Source organism: Capricornis sumatraensis, chromosome 1 (genome assembly GCF_032405125.1).
Source record: "Capricornis sumatraensis isolate serow.1 chromosome 1, serow.2, whole genome shotgun sequence".
In the NCBI taxonomy this organism is placed as follows: Eukaryota; Metazoa; Chordata; class Mammalia; order Artiodactyla; family Bovidae; genus Capricornis; species Capricornis sumatraensis.
Genome location: NC_091069.1, coordinates 189,870,695 through 189,891,010, shown reverse-complemented (window position 1 = coordinate 189,891,010; position 20,316 = coordinate 189,870,695). Strand labels below are relative to the sequence as shown.

At 44.0% G+C, this 20,316-nt stretch overlaps 1 protein-coding gene across 1 annotated transcript in view; it reads right to left on the bottom strand.

Annotated features, from left to right (window-relative positions):
• The window catches only part of KLHL6 (kelch like family member 6), a 52,858-nt gene extending 33,879 nt beyond the window's left edge, over positions 1 to 18,979 (bottom strand). Inside the window, exon 1 of the mRNA XM_068982133.1 lies at positions 18,693 to 18,979. Within this exon, the coding sequence (XP_068838234.1) occupies positions 18,693 to 18,979 (287 nt within the window). The remainder of the gene's footprint in view (positions 1 to 18,692) is intronic.
• Positions 18,980 to 20,316: the final 1,337 nt, after the last annotated feature.

The window sequence follows — 20,316 nt, the reverse complement described above, 5'->3', positions numbered from 1 at the left end:
GAATCTGTACGATCTCAAACATTCTAAGGAAAATTGAAAAAGTCTACTCTGCTCTAGACATGTTTTAATATTAAATGAGATAGGTATATAAATTGTCTAATTAAATGCCTTATACTTTGAGGGGCTCTTTTTGCAAGTCCCAGATGACATAATTATATGGGCTGTCTGAGATCATTTGGACTCTTGGTGGGGCTATTACTGCTAGACACAACTTCTGAATTCTCTCTTAGAATCTGTCACTGAACAACATCCTGCCCTAGTTCAGCTAATACATAACTGGGTGCCTGGATCTCCCAGAAACCAACCCTCAAGAGCTGGTGATATATTAGGGGTATGTGGGAGGGAAGATGAGGAGGGGAGGAGGCCAAGCAAAGCAAAAGTCATATAGAAAATCACTTGGGCCTAGTTCTGCAGGACCTCTGAAGAAGACATTCCAGAGTAGTCCCAATGAGAGGCAAAGCTGGGCTGTGATACTCTGGTATCTCTGACAGTTACAGGCACCCCTGGAGGAGGTCAATTCTCAGGCCCCTCTGGGTTTTGATGTGTGTGGGTGACAAGCACTCTGCACAAGCAGAGTGAGCCCAGGAGCCTGGGGAGGGTGGGGAAAGCACTGCAGTCCTGGTTGTTGGAAGGTAGAGAGAGGTGTGATGTCTAGGTTCCGATGCTATCTCACCATGTCACAAGTGAGCAATGGTTTCCTTCTCTGTAAAATGACTTAACAATAGTCCCTACCCCAGTGATCTTCTGGGAAGAATAAGATAATACTCACAAAGAGGTTGAAACAATAGCTGGCACTCACTAAGGCAAGGCATCTCTGGCTGGTCAGAGGACTCAGAAGGCTGTGGGTGATACTCGGAGCAGACGGCCAACCCCACTCTATCTCACAACCCTGGACCTGCCAGCATTAGGCCTGGTTCCAGTCAGGTCTCTACACAGCTGCCTACCACCCATCCAGCATAGAGCTAGGGCCAGGGCTGCTCACAAACTGGTCTAGGGACATTAGCCTGGTGTGGGCACACAATAGGAGCTCAATAAATGTTCATAGGAGAGAGAGGAAGGACGTGCTGTAAAGACTGTGTCTTTAGACACAGAGCCCCCTTGGAAGTTTTTTCTTTTGCCTGGTTTGGGTCCCAAAGTGCCGGCATTTCTCTGCTTTTCTCTGAGACTTTTTTCACTGATTTTCTGCCACTTAAATAAACTCTCCTTGGCCACAGACACTGTGCTGAACACAGATAAGATGAAACTAAGGAGAAAACTATATATTTCTCATAGACCAAACTCCTAGGCCTGCTGCTGCTCTCTGGGAGATACATGGAAACACTTTGGCAACGTCGTGATCCCATGAAAGGCCCACAACCCAGGCAAAGTGGGCCCTAGCTTTCACTTTAATAACAGTAATCTCCCACAGTTAGATTTATAGCATTTGTAGGCCAAACAGCAGAATCTCTTTTGATTATTATATCCATTCTAAAATGAATTTATTTATTATGGCTGTGTCAAGCCTTTGTTATGGCTCACAGGCTTCTCTCTAGTTGTAGCATGCAAGCTCAGTAGTTGTGACATGCACGCTTAGGTTGCCCCTCGGCGTGTGGTATCTTAGTTCCCCAACCAGGGGCCGAACCCGCCACCCCTGCATTGGAAAATGACTTCTTAACCTCTGGGCTTCCAGGGAAGTCCCTAACATACCCATTTTATAGGTGACAGACTGAGGTAAAAGTTAAGTGAATTGACCAAGACCCTCCAGGTTGTCAGCAATAGAATGGGACCCGGAACCTAGGGACCTTGATCTGGAGTTCACCAATGCACTAAGAAAAACAGCAGGAGTTCAAGGCCATCTTTCGGGGATCATCCAGTGTCAGCACTGAGTGAACCAGGCCACATTTTGCTCCCTGAGAGCACAGCTAGGTTTGTTGCTAAACATTTACCCCTTAGCTTCTGCAGGAGACAAAACTGTTGTGTAATAAAAATACTTTCTAGACAGACACCAAGTCTCATGAGATTCTTGTAAAAGAGAGGTAGTTATGAAGATCCTCTTTTCACAGTTAGAAATAGTCTCAACATAGGGAGTCAGTTGCCCAATACTTCAGCAGTGAGTCAGTGCCGACCCCGAAATAGAGTTCATCTCCCACAACAGTCATGGAAATAGCCATGGGCCAAAGTTTCCTGGAATGAAGTCAGGCCATGGCCCCATCCTTCTGTCTGGGCTTCACTCCCCTCCAAGCTCTGCCAGCCTCACTCCTGACTTTATTCAGGTCTCTACTCGGATGTCACTCCCTCAGGGTGACCATCCCTGACACTCAGTCTAAAATAATCACTCCCTAATGTCATCTCCATTGTTTTTCTTCACAATCCTGTACCAACCTGAAGCTATATTACACATCTAATGTTAACGAGTTTAATAATTGTCTCTCTGCTAGAACACGAGCTGAGTGAGGGCAGGGACTATGCTGTGCTCAACACTCTATCCTCAGGGCTAGAATAGTGCCTGGAACCTAAGTAGACATTCAGTAAATATTTGGGGAAAGAATAAATGAATGAATGACAGCAGACTTGTGCTTCTAGATCTTCCATGTTTGCTTTTGACAGGGCTCTGCCCCTCCAAAAATTATCAAGCATTCTACAGGATGAGGCCCAAAGAGACCTGCCCACTGAGAACACCCATCACACCCCTGAGTCCAATGCCTGGAGCTTAAAGAGAGTGCACCCACACCAAAACTTCCCACTCACAAATTCAATGAGTTCTTCATGTTCCACCAGCTCCTAAATGTCATCCATTCAGGATTTTCAATCAGCCCAACTTTGCTTTGGTTCCTCCCACCCCCCAGGCCTCCACACTTAAACCACAGAACCTCCTGCCTCCTGAAGCTCTAACCCCAATCACAGTACTATAAACAAATATCGACTTCCAGCACCACCCCTTGTCATTCCTAGACCAGCTACGCCCATGTTGCCCCCGTCCTGCTCTTCTAACCCTTCACCATCACCTTAACACCAAGAACTAACTCCTCTGCATCAGTGAGGTATTCAGGGTTGGAATAGCTCTAATGGCGGTTGCAAACTGAGTTAAATTCTACTAAAGGATATATGTATTCTTATAGCTGATTCACATTGTTGTACTGCAGAAACCAACACAATATTGTAAGGCAATCATCCTCCAGTTAAAAATTTTTAAAAAGGATATGTGTCAATATGCATACAATTGGCCAAAAATATTTTTTTTAATTAGCAATCATGTGCTGCTCAGTGGACACTATATTGTTAAGAAAGGATTTTTGAGGGACCTCCCTGGTGGTCCAGTGGCTAAGGCTCTGCTCTCCCGATGCAGGGGACCTGCCTTCAATACCTGGCAGGGAAGTAGATTCCACATGCTGCAACTAAGAGTTTGCATGTGCAACTAAGAATTCTCATGCTTCAACTAAGAATTCACTTGCTGCAACTAAAGATCCCACATGCCACAGCTAAGACCTTGTGCAGCCGAATAAATAAATATCTTTTAAAAAGAAAGGATTAAGTAAACCCAATGTGGCCAGTCAAAGGGGTTTCCTCTGCAAAGGAAACACAGAGTCAGTGGAAGCAAGGGTGACCCTAGCATTGGATGACATCATTGGCTATGGTCCCCAGCCCCTCTAAGCTAAAGGCACCAAACCTTCCACCTGCCATTTCCTAGACAAAAGATCTATGTAGACATGTGGCTCAGCCCAGTTTCTGACCTCAAGCTATTCCCTAAGCCCTACCATGTAGACCCTGTCCCAGCACAGGAATCCTGCCCACATCCCTGGCCTGCAGGCACTCCAACCTCGAGGATGATGGGTCTCAAAGTTATGCCATGCACGACTTGCATCAGAATTCCTGGGTTGTTTCTTAAAAAAGCGAATTCTGAACCCCACCCACCCTAGACCTTCTGAACAAAATTTCTGGCAGTGGGACTGGGAATATAAATGTTACTAGGCTCTCCCAGCCCCCACCCATAATTGTTTTGCAAACCAAAGTTTAAGAATCACTGCCCTAGAGAGAGGTCACCTCATTTCCCAACTTAATTCCCCTTGGCTAACCCCAAGAAGGAGATTGGACTAAGGTCCAGGTCAAGGAACTAACTGGTTGTGGTTCTGGGACAGATACGCCCTTGAAAGTCTTCCCTTCCTGTAGTTTCTTCTTCTCATCTTCTGAGATCCAGACCTCCTAGAATTCCATGAGGCCTAAGGCTGCCCCCTACATTGGGAATTTGCGGGGCAGGAGTAGTACTCCTCCACCATTTCCCAACCTGGTGGGGATTCAGATGGAAGCAGGCCTTGTCCTGGCCTCTCAAGTCTTTCTCTAACTTAGCTGTTTAGACAGGGCCCCTGCAGCTTACATTCAAGTACCACACTTCACTAGACCTAGGAGTTCTGAAACAGGATGTGATGGCAAAACCCTATTAGTAACAAACAAACTGCTACACACATGTGAATCTCATATACCTGGAGGGGTGCCTTCAGAGAAGGATTTGGAGGTTCATGGCCATCTCTCCTTCCACTCTAGAGAAATGACCAACAGTACTCTGCTGTCTCTCTTCAGGGCCTGGGGTCAGCTCCCTGAATTCTCATCTGCTCGTTCAATATTTGCTCCAAACGAACAGACAGGCTGGAACCCAGGAGTTGCCCCCACCTGATTCTAAACACCATCAGACCTCAAAAGAACTGTCTCTGCCAAGCCCCTTGCCCAAGTTCACCACTCCTTAAGGATGCTGCACATGTACCCCTATGGGACTGAACGCCAGCCTTGTTTCTATAGAAGCAGCCCTCCCAGCCCTACTGGACCACTGCTGAGGCCTGTGCATGGCATCGATGGCCTCAGCCCATCCAAATTTATGACAGAAAGAGGGGCTTGTACTGACCTGCAAGGTCAGGCAAAATACACATCAGCCATCCATTTGCCATTTTTGTCTTTTCTGAAATTTTTGTCACTGTGAAAAGCAGGATTACAACTTTTTTCCTTCCAGATTGAGTTGGTATAGTATATTCTGGTTACCAAAATACTCATAGCTTTGGGACTTTGAAATGGTAAAGATTCATGATATGTGAAACAGCATGATATACAAGTGCATGGTCTTAATTACATAAAAAATGATGCTTAGTTGCGAAAATACACAAATGAGACCTAGAAGGACACATCAAAGACACATCGGTAAACCGATGGTGATTATGAATGACTTTGTTTTTAGCTTCTTGTGTTTTTTTATTTCCTGTCATACACATGTTACATTTTAAGAAATAAATGTTATTTTAAAAACCTTAAAACAACAGCATCAGTCACAGCAAATGCTTGTGGCCAGAATTCAGCAATGATTCAGTCACCAAGATATAATGGAAGTTCTTATTTTGGCTGCCCAACATCATTCCCAATCATTTTAGGAGGCGTACTCAGATTTTCCTTTGAGGAACTATCCCTCCTCCAATACTGGTCTGGGAGGGTTGTATGGAACTAGTCCCACCTCTTAGACTAAGGTTAGCATAGTCCATATGTCTTCCAAGCCATAGTGCCTGGGTCACAGATGGGCACATGAAGAAGCCAGTTCAATTGAAACCAATTCCAGAACTTTCTCCAGAATTGCTGGGAAAGAGAAACTCTCTTCCCAGTGGGGCTGCTGAGCTGAGAGAAATAAAAATTCTGAGAGGCTAGAGATCTTCTTGCTTCCATGTGTGAAGACCCCCTGAGAGAGAGACCAACACAAAGGAGAGAAGAAACAAGAGACAGTGAACTTGAGTCCTGATGACATTACTTGAGCACAATGATCCAGCTAAGCCTGAAACCAATACCCTTGCACTTTCAAATCATGTGTGGAAATAATTTTTTTTTTTTAATGTGCTTCAACCAGTCTGAACTGAGTATCTGCCATTTGCAATGCAGAATCCTGACAGACACAACTGGACGAGAGAAATCCTGAATAACAAACGGGACCAAATGCTAAAGAAGATTGTATAACAAGTGCCCAGAAAAAGAAACATTAAAGTACTCTCAACATTACTACACACAGCCCTTCACAGTCTGATCTATGTACTCTGGTTCCCCATCCCATAGGTAGCAGTTTCCAACATGTCCCTCTGTTTACATCAAGACTCTGGGTTACAAACAGGACTCTGTACATTCTACAGGGCCTTTTTATTATTATTATTCATTTTATTTATTTAGTTACTTGTCTGTGCTGGGTCTTCACTGGTGCTTAGGGCCTTCAGTAGTTGCTGCATGGACTTTGTAGTAGTGGTGCACAGGATTAGTTGCCCTGTGGCATGTGGAATCTTCCTGGAGCAGGGATCAAACCCAAGTCTCCTTGCACTGGTAAGCAGATTCTCAACCACTGGATCACCAGGGAAGTCCCATAGAGCCTATTTTTACTGTGCCTTTTCCCTCTATTAGATTCTTAAGGATCTTGGAGGCAGGGGTTAGATTTTATTTCTCTCTCAATTCTTATTTACTGGCCTATTGTTGGATGGATGGAGAAAAAGGAAACTACATACGCAGTCCTATACTTGGTCCTGTAGGCCAAGTGAACTCCCCTTGTCTCCAAACCCACGTTTCTCCTCTAACTGCCATGAGAATAAATAACAATAACCTTCAAGACTTATTGATGGGAGCAAGGTATGTGTGTGAAGAGCTATGTTTTCTAGTGAGTCTCCAAACTGGGACTCCAGTCCCACGGTGTTTATCCTAAGCGCTGCTACCCAAGATTTTATACTACAAAGCATGGTGATTGTTTTTCACCTTAATTTGCTTTTCACATCTTTCATCTCTTTGCCCAAAGGTTCCCCTGGCTTCCCCTTAAAAAACGCCACTTCCCTCACAACCCTCTTCAGTGAGATCTGCTCTGATTCTCACTTCCCTTGGGCTGAGAGCAGAGTCAGCATTTGTGCTTGCTGTCTGCTGCCACATCCTGACTAGACTGTTGCCCTGGAGGCTCCTTATCACCCTCTTTCCCAAACATTTTCCATCTCAGCCCCCTAGATCCCCATGCTGGTTTCTTACGGCCTTCATGCTATTTTCCAGAAATCGAGGCTCAGCCTCTGCTTTGTGAAATTTTTCTGAGCACTCCCTGGCTCTGACCACTTAAAAACACGCAGACTGGTCCCAATCCTCACCCCGGGGTGATCAAATGTTGAGGCTTCCCCAGTCCTAAAAGTTATCCATCTTGTGATAGGACAAAGATGCCTATACACGTGCTCCAGACTTCTCCCACTGCAAGTTGCCAAAGAGGAATATGGGCCTACAAGACTGTTCTTTGGGCTTTTATGACACGAATCCAGGGGAAATGGGGAGGGTGAAAGATGTTCCAGCTGCAGATGGAGAGGAATTTTGAAGCAAGAGGTGAAGGAGAAGTTCCCTCAGGCCGGGCTACCCTCAGGGCCACCCAGATGTGGTCAGATTTGGGATGGACCTCCAGCTGCCCTTGCCAAGCCTTGAGCCCTGACATGGGTTGCTACAGTCCGTAGGGAAAGGAGCGCCTATTTCTAACTGGTCTGCCCAGATAAGACATTTTTAAAATTCAGACAAAGATCTCCAAAAAGCCAACAGGTATCAGAGATGTGGATAAGAGAGGGGAACGGGTATGGTGTGTGTCTCCCTCAAAGCGTTTGAAAATGAAGTTCAGAATTTGAGTTGACTTTGATATTACTTGTTCTGTTTCTGGGCTCTGCCCCGCAATGGAGTGGCATGGGTGGGTGAAGGATTGAAAGAGTTAAACTGCCTTCTCTTTCTCTTTCTCTTTCCAATCTTGAAGTTCAGAGAAGTGGAGCTTGTCTTCCAGTCCCCAAGCCTTGTTTTCTTCTTCCCCTTCTTGCCAACCAATGGCACCCTCTTCCTTGTTGTCTGGCTGCCCTGAGGGCCCTCAGAGAGGACTCTGAATGTCTCTTGAAACTGTCTCCTTATCCCCACTGCCTTAGCCTTAATTCCAACCTAATCTTCTCTACCTGTAATCTCTGCTGTCACCTGAGGGTGCCCCTAGGTCAGGACCTCCACATCATAGCCCAGAGGGTTATTTTCACAGAGAGACTGGATCACTGTCTCACTTTCCAAATTAAAACTCTTCCCTGGCCTCCTACTTCCTGCAAGGTACATTCCAAACTTTTGATCCTAACCCAACAAACCTTCCAAGGTCACCCCTTCCCATCTCTCTCGGCCTTATTGGCCCTTGAAATATTCTTCACTCCAACCCGACCCTTCTTCCTGTGGCCTTATGCTTAGGCCTGCATGATAACTGTAACCTCTAACCCGCCCTTATCTCTATGTTCACCCATCTGTTCTCTACATCTGCATCTGTATTCCTGCCCTGCAGACAGGCTCCTCTGGACCATTTAGCTGATGAATGGATAAAGAAGAGGTGGCAGATAGATACAATGGAATATTACTCAACCATGAAAAGGACTGATATTGGGTCATTTGCAGAGATGTGGTTAGACCTAGCTAGAGTCTGTCACACAGAGTGTAGTAAGTCAGAAGGGGAAAAACAATCATATATTAACACATATATGTGGAATCTTTGTTGTTTTGTTTGTGTGCTGGGTCCACCGACCTCACCTTCCTGGAATTATTCATGAGACATAAACCCTCCCCTAATCCCCCCAACACCAAAATGCCCTTTATATGCCAGCCCTCTGCAAGTCTGAGCTTGCTCCACATGACATATGCTCTCTTGACAACAGTCAGCCTTACTTGACCCCAGACCTGAGTCATTATATGCAAAATTGCTGATGGTTACTTTTTATAGATCTCTGAGTGTCTCCCCAGAAAAAGGCCATGATGCAACTTTTGGTTTGATTGTGTTTTAGAGTCATAACAGTATCAGCACTCCTGCGATTATCGTAGCCTTTCCAAAAATGTTACATGTATTAAAAGAATAAAAGAATCCTTACAGCTGACAGAGGATATGTAGGTTGGCTAAGAGATATTCTTTCATAACAAGTGAAATTTATCTTTTTATACAGAAATGGCCTCTCTGAAAGAGCTTGAGAGGGCTTATACTAAAGCAGCAGAGGTGTTATAAAACACAAACTAACACAAAAAATAAGAAGATAAGAACTAAGGGATTAAAGTAGGAAAAGACTATATCACTGAAACCTAGGCTAAGGAAACCTAATGCATTGAGCTTCCTGACAGTCAAAGCAAATCCAGAAGTGTAACAAGTTGCTTAATTTAAAAGTAAGCCAGGATCTGTTATCTTTATTTAATGGAAATGGACTTTTCCTTTTGTCCAGTTAGCCCTATTCTTTCTAGAAAATGCTCTTCCTCCCACCCAGGTTCTACTCCAATCATGTGGTTAAAATAGAAGCTCTCACCATTTTACTGACCTCTCTGTCTCTTTCGTCACACACACAGGCACACACACACAGGCACGCGCGAACACACACACACACACACACACACACACACACACACACACTTGTCTGTCCATCAGTGGACTCCTGAGCTGAGCTGCGCTGACATCATGCCCCATGTCCCTGCCAGTGATTACTCTCAGATTGGGTAATTGAATGGAGCTGGGTCAATCAGCCTTTCTTGGGGACTTTCCAACTGCAGCTACCCCTCAGCGCTCTCTGGAACAGAAACTGAGAGAAGTGAGATTCAGAGCTGCCAACAGGCAAATTCTGCATCGTGAGGCTGTGGTGCACCTGAGCAGCCCCACCTGAGCACCAAGCGAGGGTGGGAAGGGAGCTCCCTGACTGTCTCCAAGGCCTTGTTCCTCTTCCTCCTGGGCTCTGCTGCCTCCCGGCCCTTCCTATGCTTTGGTTATGTGACCAAACACCTTCCTCTTTTGCCTAAGCTGGTTGACTTTGAGTTTCTATCCCTCACAGCCCAGAGGATGCTGACCACTGTAGAACACTGAGCAATGGGATGGATGGTGAGCTCCAAGGTGGTTCTATCAAAAACACAGATATTCTGCATCTGGCCCTCTCATCTCAGGGGCTGTTTGGTGTTTACTATATTAGAATCTAGCTCTGTAAAGGTATTTTCATAGAGGGACAGTTACATATCTGTGTATTTGATTCAGAGATAAAGGTCAGAACTTGAGATGTAAATGACGAAATTATTTTTCTGTTGTGTTTTAGTTGAATGCTAAATGGAACATTATTCAAAACTGGAGAAGAATATTTTTTTCTCTTCCTGATTGAAAGAAGATCCCTATGCCCTAGATGCTAGGGTGGAAATGACAGAGATGACATTTTATTGAGAATTCAAAAGACCTGATTGCACTCTGCCCTGAGACAGCAACCCCTGGCGGCATCTTCCAAAGGTCTGCAGAAGTCACTCTGTGGGCACAGCACATCTGTGCCCAGAGGGTCACATGAGTGGCCTGTCGAATCCACAATGTTCTGAAGCATTTTGGACTTCCTAACTGCTCCTTCTAGTTTTTCCTGTGGTGACCACGCTTTATCATCCTTCCCTTTTCTGAAGTTGTGCAACAGACTCCTGACTCTGAGTACTTCCTGCTCTGATGCCACTTAATCAGTGACAGAACCTGCAGGAGGAACATCAAGTTTTTATTCATGTCAAACATTTACAGGGTGTCTGCTTCTGCAGCAGCAGCTCATCCCACTTTCAAGCTGATTGCAATTCCATATAAGATGGATGATGCCTTCACGCCACACATTCTCACAGGTATGTACAGTTGCGGTTGTTGTTCAGTTGCTCAGGCATGTCTGATTCTTTGTGACCCCAAGGACTGCAGCACACCAGGCTTCCATGTCCTTCACATCTCCCAGAGCTTGCTCAAACTCAAGTCCATTGAGTCGGTGATACCTTCCAAACATCTCATCCTCTGTCATCCCCTTCTCCTCCTGCCTTCAATCGTTCCCAGAATCAGGGTCTTTTCTAATGAGTCGGCTCTTGGCATCCAGTGGCCAACGTATTGGAGCTTCAGCTTCAACATCAGTCCTTCCAATGAATATTCAGGACTGAGTTCCTTTAGGATTGACTGGTTGGATTTCCTTGCAGTCCAAGGCACTCTCAAGAGTCTTCTCCAACACCACAGTTCAAAACCATCAGTTCTTCAGCATTCAGCCTACTTTTTAGTATGCAAAGGACTACCTACAATTTGGAGGGAAAGGAAGAATAAAAATGCTAGTAATGGTCCTCTTCTCTTCTAAGATCTCAGAAGCTTTATTTCTGATGCATATGTGACAACAGCAGTGAAATTCCCTAATACTTGTTTAGCTCATATTACTTTAAGCCTTGTTCTCTATCTAATGTAGGCCTGTCACATAGTAGCTGCATGTAAAGAATCCTTGGCATTTGTTGGCTGCCCGACACCTGAAACCCTCCCTAGGTGTGGCACAACTCTGTTTGAAGATGGTGTGTGGCACAGAAGCCACTTCCCTATCCAGAAGCTACAAAAGCCTGATGCTCACTTTCCCAGCTTCTGTCACAGCTAACAATCTAATGTGTCTAACTCAGACTTGACCAATCAGATAAACCAACCCCAGGCTCTGAACTGGGAGCTGGCAACACAAAGAGGCAGAAACAGAGAACCTATTCTGGTAGAAGCAGCAGAAATAGCAGCAGCCTCCAGTTTCCCAAGACAGCAGTGGAGTCGCGCCAGGGGCCACAGCTGTGCTAGCATTGGCTTCCAAGTCTTCCTCACCACGGGTTTGAAGTGGCTTTAGGCTCTGGTCCTGGACACTGCCTGGCCTCCCTTGATGCTGTCTGTTTTCTGAGTTTGGTACTCCAGCCTTCGGGAGGTGTTACCTACATAAATCCCTTCCCAAAAGAGTTAATTGATTTCTATTCCTTGGAACTAAGAAATCTGACTTATTGCCAGGAATACAATATTGAGAGAAATAGATTTACAAATGAATCCATTTTATTATGTGTATTTCAGACTAACTCACCAGGAGAGGTCAATGCAAATCATTGGCCTCACTGTGTTGTTGATAATTTGCTGAGCCTCAGAGAAGCCAAACAATTTCTCCAGTATTGCACAGCCAAGAAGTGGCAGGGGAAGGACTCAAATGCCAGTGGCAGAACCTTGAGATGGTGTTCTTTCCACTCTGTCAGCACTTACTGATTCCAGCCCCAGCGATGTCCCATAGGGACTGAAGTCCTGTGCTTTCAAAGCATAGTGTCTCTTCACCTCACACCCTGACCTGCATATTTATTTCTTACTTAGCCCTTTGACCCAGGCCAGTACCCTCAGGCATGCTGGGTCTCTGCTACCAGGATCTGTCAGCTCAGCCCCCAGACTCAAATTGGGTGAGCATTCCTACTGTATCCTGCCTATGCCTGTGTGTGTATGCACACAAAGGCAATCATTTTTACATCTTCTTGTCATTTTCAGCTTATGTGGACCACACTAGTGCATGGCAGGGAGAGGGAGTTCATGGTCTTTCACAGGCAATGCCCTAACAGCCATATTTCTGCCCAGTGGAGAGGTCTATCTTCAGTTTGGGTCCCAATATGGAAACCATTCTTCCTATCGAAGTGAATTCCCTGGAGGGTGAAATGGAGACAAAAGCTATCAACGTGTTGTTATTTAATTGCCAATATTTTGAAGATTAAATCAAATAAAAATGAATCCAACAAAGTTCTTGGCATGCAATAAATACTCAAAAAATGTTAGTTTTCCATTTCCAAACTGTGAAAAGTACTTAATGTGTATTCATGCTTAGTCACTAAGTTGTATATGTTACCCCATGGACTGTAGCCCAACAAGACTCCTCTGTCCATGGGATTATTCTGGCAAGAATACTGGAGTGGGTTGTCATTTCCTCCTCCAGGGGATCTCCCCAACTCAGGGATCGAACCTGCACGTCCTAAGTCTCCTGTATTGGCGGGCGGATTCTTTGCCACTGAGCCATCTGGGAAGCCCTACGTACTTAATACAAGGTATTTATTACCACGTACTTTATAAAAAAAAATTTTTTTGAAAGCAACCTATATTCATAATGAATGATTTTCATATTATGCATCTGTTAAAAATGGTAGCTAAATAAATAAATAGTATTTATGAAAACTATGGAACACTATAGGCTAATGATAACGAGAAAAAAGGGTGCAAAGCAAGATGCAGGTTATATGGAAACCATGTTTACAAGTATAAGTATGTAATATAAGCATAAATTCACTGGAAAAGACCCTGATGCTGGGAAAGATTGTGGACGGGAGGGAGAAAGGGACAAAGGAGAATGAGATGGTTGAATGGCATCACCGAGTCAATGGACACAAGTTTGAGCAAACTCTGGGAGACGGTGAAATACAGGGAAACCTGGTATGCTGCAGTCCATAGGATCACAAAGAGTCAGACAAAACTGAGCGACTGAACAACAACAAATAAGTATAAAATATGCCGGAAAAAAGGTGGAAGAACCACCCCCAAAATGAAAATTAACTTTATCAGAAAATCTCCTAACCCCTTACTGCAAAATCTTGCAGCCAGATGCGCTCTGGCGTTCAGAATTGTTTGGCTTTTACCATATCATGAATACTACATAGCACCTCCAACACTCCTCAGTTCAACACATTAGCACGCACCTCAGCAGTGAATATATGAATAGTGTCTTAAGGAAAATAAAGAGTCTAAGTAGCCTCCTCTCAGTTCAGAAGCTGTCTCTTCACCAGGTGAGTGGAGTTCCAGTTGGATTTGGTGATCAAATAAATTCTGGGAAACTTTCCCATTTTTAGCACTTTGGGGATTTTGAAATTGCAGGTAAGAGACTATAGATCTATAGTACTTAATTATTAACCACCATAATGGTTCTGCCAAAAGGACAATATCAAAGGTGTAAAATACACAACCCAACGCTAGAAGTACAATTATCAGTTCATTTGAGTTCACCAGCAGTGCCCAGTGTGCCAGTAGCAATCCTCGATGTTTTTACCATTAGCCAGATTTTAAATCCAGACTCAGACGGCTGTAACTCATCTTTGTTTATTCTATCACCTGCATTTGCTGGCTCCTTTCTAGATAGTTTACATTATTATGGAGAAAACGCCAAGAATTACATCTAAACAGAGGTTAAGAGTAAGCCCAGTTTACCCTTGACCCCCTTTCTGCCATCCAGTAATTGGCTAATATAGAATAATTATTAATAAACTGTACCCAGAATACTCTTCCCATTCCTGGCCTTGAGCTTGATTTTTGTAGCTAGTAAGTAAAGTCCCCTTATCACAGGGAACCAGACCCACAGACTTGAAGTACTGAGGTACAAGGCAGGGGGCCAAGTCCAGGCAGAGATTTCAGGCATGAGCAGCAACAAACGAGCTTGCTGTTGATAGCCTCAGCCTGGAAGCTTATATATTCACATAGGAAGAGTGGCTCATCACGTAGGACTAAGGGTAGCCTGACAACCCCTACCTAAATCACTGGTACTTTCCTCCCTCTGCCAACCTTGGGAATCACAACACGATTGCCCTCATGGGTCAACCTCAGAATTTGCCATATTCTGCAGTGAGATGCTCACCTGCAAACGGGCAGAACCACTGGCTTAAATGGAGATCATTCCATAAGTGTGGCCTGGTATGCAGGATGCACAAGCCCTTCTAACGACTTTGATTTGGGGAACTGTCCATAAGCAAACCAAATGGCAGCTTAGTAACAATCTTATAAAAGACACTAGAGGTCTTATAAAAGTTTTGAAAACATTGTTATAAATGTTAAACCTGTACTTCCCTAATTTTTTCTAAGCTTTATTCTCCCTCATACTTTTCTCAGCCTCAACTCTACTCTAGTGTTTTCCCAGCTTCCTCATTCCACTCTAGACTTTTAAATAGGCTCCCAAAGGGAACTACATTGTCTGAGTTACTAATATAGTCCCTATTTACAGCCACTGTGTTTACACAAGCAGCTAGACAGTAGCTGGGCAGCAGGTTCAGAGAAGCTGTTTGAGATAATGGGAGTGAGAAAGATGCTGGGGGTGGATAGAACTGACAGGTCTTCTGATGCACTGGACCACATGAAACATAACCATGGAGAGGCTGTGAGCAAAAAATACCCCGAAAACTAAGCAAATGGAAAAAAAAAGAGTGAGTTATTAACTTCAGCAAAGACAAAGTCTTATAAGAAAGAAAATGTAACCTTAACATACAATTTGGCTCAACAGAAAACAATGTGTTCATGGGTATAATGTACACTTTTAATACAAATATATCAAAAATGTGATAGCATTATACTGAGAGATTATAGGTAAGGGAGATGGGTTTAAGTGCTAAATCCTTATCAAACATACCTGAAAATTAATGAATGATGTCTAACATTGAAAAATGAAAGAGCAATAAAAGAATATTTTTATAGAAATATAAATATCATAACAGAAGAAACAGTAACAGCTAAACATCAAAAATGGTGGACTCTAGTGATCAGGACTGACAGGTGGAGGAAGTGAAGAGGAATTTTTGGTTTTCATTATTAGCTTTTAAATACTGTTTGACTTTTCGTTAAGTATTTGCATGTAGTATTTTGATTAAAATAATTTTTTATAAAAGTAAATTTTATTTGAAAGGCTATGAAATGATGGTTCACAGAAAATCCCATGGATGGAGGAACCTGACATGCTACAGTCCATGGGGTCGCAGGGTGTTGGGCACAACTGAGCACAAAAGAACTGCAGATGACCCTTAAACATATGAAAATATATATGGGCTTCCCTGATGGCTATGTGGTAAAGAATCCGCCTGCCAGTGCAGGAGACATGGGTTCCATCCCCGGTCGGGGAAGACCCCACATACCAAGAAGCAATTAAGCCTGTGCACCACAACTGTTGAGCCTGCGCTCTAGAGCCCAGGACCGCAATTACTGAAGCCTGTGCACCCAAGAGCTCGTGCTCCTCAGCAAGAGAAGCCACCACAATGAGAAGTCTGCACACCACAGCCATAGGGTAGTCCCCACTCTCCCCAGCAAGAGAAAAGCTCATGCAGCAATGACGACTCTGCACAGCAAAAAACTAAGTGATTCATTGAAAAAAATTTCAAAAACATACCCCAAAAAACCAGATATTTGACCTTATCAAAATTGAGACATGCAAATTAAAACACCTTGAGATACTATTTCTCATCTATCAGATTGGGAAAAACCCCAAAGTTAGATGCTATCCTGTTCTGAGAAGGTTGTAGGGAGCTCAAAATTATTGAACCCCTTTTAAGAAGAATTTGGCAATAGCCACTAAACTGCAGCTGCATTTCTCTTTGACTCAGCAAACTCTCATCTAGAAAGGCTCCCCCAGACATTCCTACATGCATATGAAAGGACATAAAAGATTATTCATTATAACATTGTTTATAATAGCAAACAATTAGAAACAATCCAAATGTCTGTCGATAGAGGATTGGCTAAATAAACGATGGCTCCATCACTAAGTGGAAAATATTTATATTCTCAATGAAGAAGAAAAAAAAACCTACAAAATTTTACAACCAGCTTCAGGCCCTCCAGAGCTCAGGGGGCTATGTCAGAAGCCTCTCAGACAGAGCAGACTCTCTGCCCTTCCAAAGCCTGACAGTAAGAGGAACTTGGCTCCCAGGCCCTTTCAAAATCTTAGAAACAAGCCAGGCAGTGAGGGAGTGTAAGACTTGATGTCAGTCTTGGGTCCCAACCTCACTTGGGCACTGTGTTAACTGAGACCCTCCAAGCTTGGGTTCCTCATCAAGAATTGGGGAGACAATTCCCCACATCCGGGGGGCTGTCATGAGGATTAAGTGGGACTGTATGTGACACAGGGGGCACAGGGCTTTACCTACAATAAGTGGTCAACAACACAAGTTATTTTAAACAGTAGCACCGGAAAAAAAGAATCCTGTCTCCAGGACTGCATTCATTATAGGGGGACAGTCACCCTGGAAATACCAAGATAAGAATCAAAAAAAAGAATGGAAGGAATTCCCCTTCATGACCAGGCAGTTTGGGAAGAGACTTGTCATCCACTGGCAGACACATTCACCACATGGCTGCCTCCAGCTTTTCGTTGCCCTATGGCTGTTTCTGGGGCTGACACACATTTTCCCTCACGCACGCTCCCTAAGTATTCTAGATCATCAGGCTCAGAAGGACCTGAACCCAAACACCTTCTGTTTGGACTGAGAAACCCCAGGACTAGAGAAACCAGTACACAAAAACACATAGCTGGCAGTCCTATTTCGTAGCCAGGTCAAGCACCTAATGAAACTGGTAATCAGGTACTTGTTTTATGATAGCAGTTTTCTAGTGACTCAAAGCAAAAAGAATAAACCTGAAAGTGAGTGCTCAGCACATACATAGGCTAAATTGACTTTCATTCATTTCTGAAAGGGGTTGTGATCAGTGTGAAAGCATATGATCAATACTGGTGGAGTAAGTAATGTGTTTATATATGTCAACCCAGCCTTATAGCTGTGCCTACATGTTACCTTTTACATGCTTCTTGTGGAGTAAAGCCTCCAATTAAGGGGCAGTTTGTATTGCAATAAAAACAAAAATTTCTAGAATGTGCCCAATCTGTGCTCCAGCAATGACTAGATATGTCATGCTGGGTTTTCATTTCCTCATCTGTAAAAGGGCATATCAGGCACTTTCATCATGCTGTTGCAAAAATAAAATCAGATAATTGTCAGCTTGGCACATAGAGACCCTACTTCTACAAACCCAGATATCCCCTTGCCTGATCTATATACGGGACCTGATCAGTTTCACAACAGCATGTAGACCTTGCTCTTTGAATTCCAAAGATTTCCCCCTAAGCATCTCAAAAAATAAAATAAAATACCTTCCATGATATTTACATAAGTAAATAGCTTTTCATTTCCTCAGCCAGAACCAAGAGTTAAGAAGAATCTTGATAAGAAGAATTACAATTTTTATTTCTTTTCAAGTTCCCCAAATAACCTTTGCATCCACATTTCCCTTGGGAACTGGTTCCCATCATGTCTACATTGATCTGAAAAACTCTGGATCCAGCCAAATTCACAAGGTTCCTGATTCTCCCACATTCCTTCCCCCAAGAATTTGCTCACTACATGGTTCTTAGCTGAAATAGACTGAGGTGAAGAATTTCAACAGAGATATATCAAGCATTTACTAAATTCTCGGCACTGTGTGAAACTCTTCCCTCTCACATTTAATTATGATAATAATCCTGAGAGATAAGCATCAGTGTTCCCATCTTACAGATGACAAAACAGGAACTCAGAGCATTAAATTACTTGCCTAAAGTCCAGGCTCAGAAAGGGGCAGGGTGGGTTGGAACTCCGATCTCTAAGTTTGTTTTAACTAGGCGTCTCTAACTTCTAAAGCACCTTTGTAACTGCTTGCCCTTCCCACCCCGCTCCCTACACAACAACAGAAGCCCCTGCTTTTCAGTAAGTCATTGGCTACCTTTAAGAGTAGCCACATCATTTTCTCCATATCTGTTGCTGAACAAAGACAGCATTATGTTTCCAGTACAGTAGTCAGGTACTGGGGGGAAAAAATCCCATAACTTCAGTAATTTTCCACCCTCTGAACTAATACATATACACATTAAAGCTCACCATAAGGTATAAACATTGCTTTGAAATGATGCAAGCTCTCTTTTAGTAAGACTTAAATTCTAAACTCTAAGGTTTAATAGCTTCCTTTTGTACATATTTTTAATAGACACGCAAACCTAAACAAATAGACAAACCGTCAATAAAACAGCCAACCAGTTCAATCGGGCTATTGCATCAATTCAGATTTCCCTTACGACCTGCACCCAATTTGACTCTGGTCCTTGGCTGCTGACCTGAAATAGTTGCTGGCCGCGGCAAGCACCACGCGGTGGCAGGAGAATTCCTGGATGTCCACACACAAGATGACGTCGGTCAGAGCGTTTTCCACCCGCAGGGTCTCCAGGCCATTCTGCAGAATTAAGGAGAGTCCTGTGTCATCAAATTTTACTTTATCCCCATTTAAGATTTCTACCAGGTCTCCCCTTTTCTCGGGGGGCTCATCTGTAGACAGTGCCAAGGGACCTTCCAAACTCTTCTCTACCACGTCGTCCATGGTCCAGGTGCCCCTTTGTCCTGCCATCAACACTCAGACTGAAGGAGCGCCCGAGTTTCAGGCAGGTCACATTGCAGAAGCTGGGCGGATTTCCTGTGCAGGGCCCTCCACTTATCACCAGCTGTCACACACACATAACAGGAAGTCTCGCACTTTCTCATCCTGTTACTACAAACGCCAGTAACTTCTATTCTTCTTCTTTCTGTAATCATCACAAGGTTAGAAATTACTTAGAAGGGTGTGTAGGAAGGGGCTCCATAGAAAAGGAGTGGCTTCTCAGAGTCTTTTCTTAGTGCCGTGTGGCTATTCTGGTCCACCTCCCCCATCATATCCGTGATCAGGAAGCCTCTGGTTCTGGTCATTACATTTGTACTTCCGGTGCTTCTATATCCCAAGGTGTCAATGACGAAATGGACATGGGACATTCTAAATCCTCTTCCTCCTTCCATCCAGGAGTCCGGGACCCCATGATAAGCCCCCCACTCAGTTCCTCAGGAACCTTGGAAAGCCCTACGTAGTTCTGACATTCTTATTTCTGTCAACACTGCGTGTCATCTGTCTTTGTCTTCTTCCCTGCTCAAGGGAAAACAATGTCATGGCAATTATTAGTGATCCCTTTCCCCCTCTCTATTGTTTATTGTTGTAGATATGCCTCTGGAGGCAGAGAAGAAATGGCCTCTAGAAGCTCCATCCCCAGGGTCTTCTCTCTTGGAAGACCAATCCAGGTAGGTCAACACCAGATTGCCCTAGGAAGTCTCAAGTTGGCCTGACCTTACTCAGCGTCTAGTAGTGGATTGTCAAGTATTTTCGTTGCATCTGCAGGCCTCCATTAAATAGAAAAAACTGTCTTTTATTAACATTTTGCTGTATCCTAGGAAATTTATAGGCGTTAATGCATTTTAATCCTTATAACAACCCAATGGTGCTAATATGACTTACTTAATTTTACAGCTAAGGAAAGTGAAGCTCTGCTCAAGTGAGTGGCAGGACCCAGTTCTCAACTCTAAAGCACCCGTTTCCTCTGCCACACCCAGGCTATCAGAGCTGTAATATCATGTTGGCCCTGGCTTCTTGTATCCAAGGAGAGAACTGCTGGGCTTGCCTACTACAGCTACCCTAGTGCTTGGCACCTCACCAAAGCAGCCTCTGCTGTCTGCACCTGCACTCATTCCTCTCATGACAGTAGGCAGCAATGACCTGCAAGAGTCCAATCCTTCCTCTTTCCTGGCCAATGGTGACTCCCTCTCCTGGAGTTCCAGTTCTGCTTCAGCTCTTCTTTTCTTCCCTGGGTACTTACTCCTAAAATCGGGGCCTTTGATATTCCCTGCAAACTAGTTCTTCATCCAGAGCTCTGTTAATCAAGA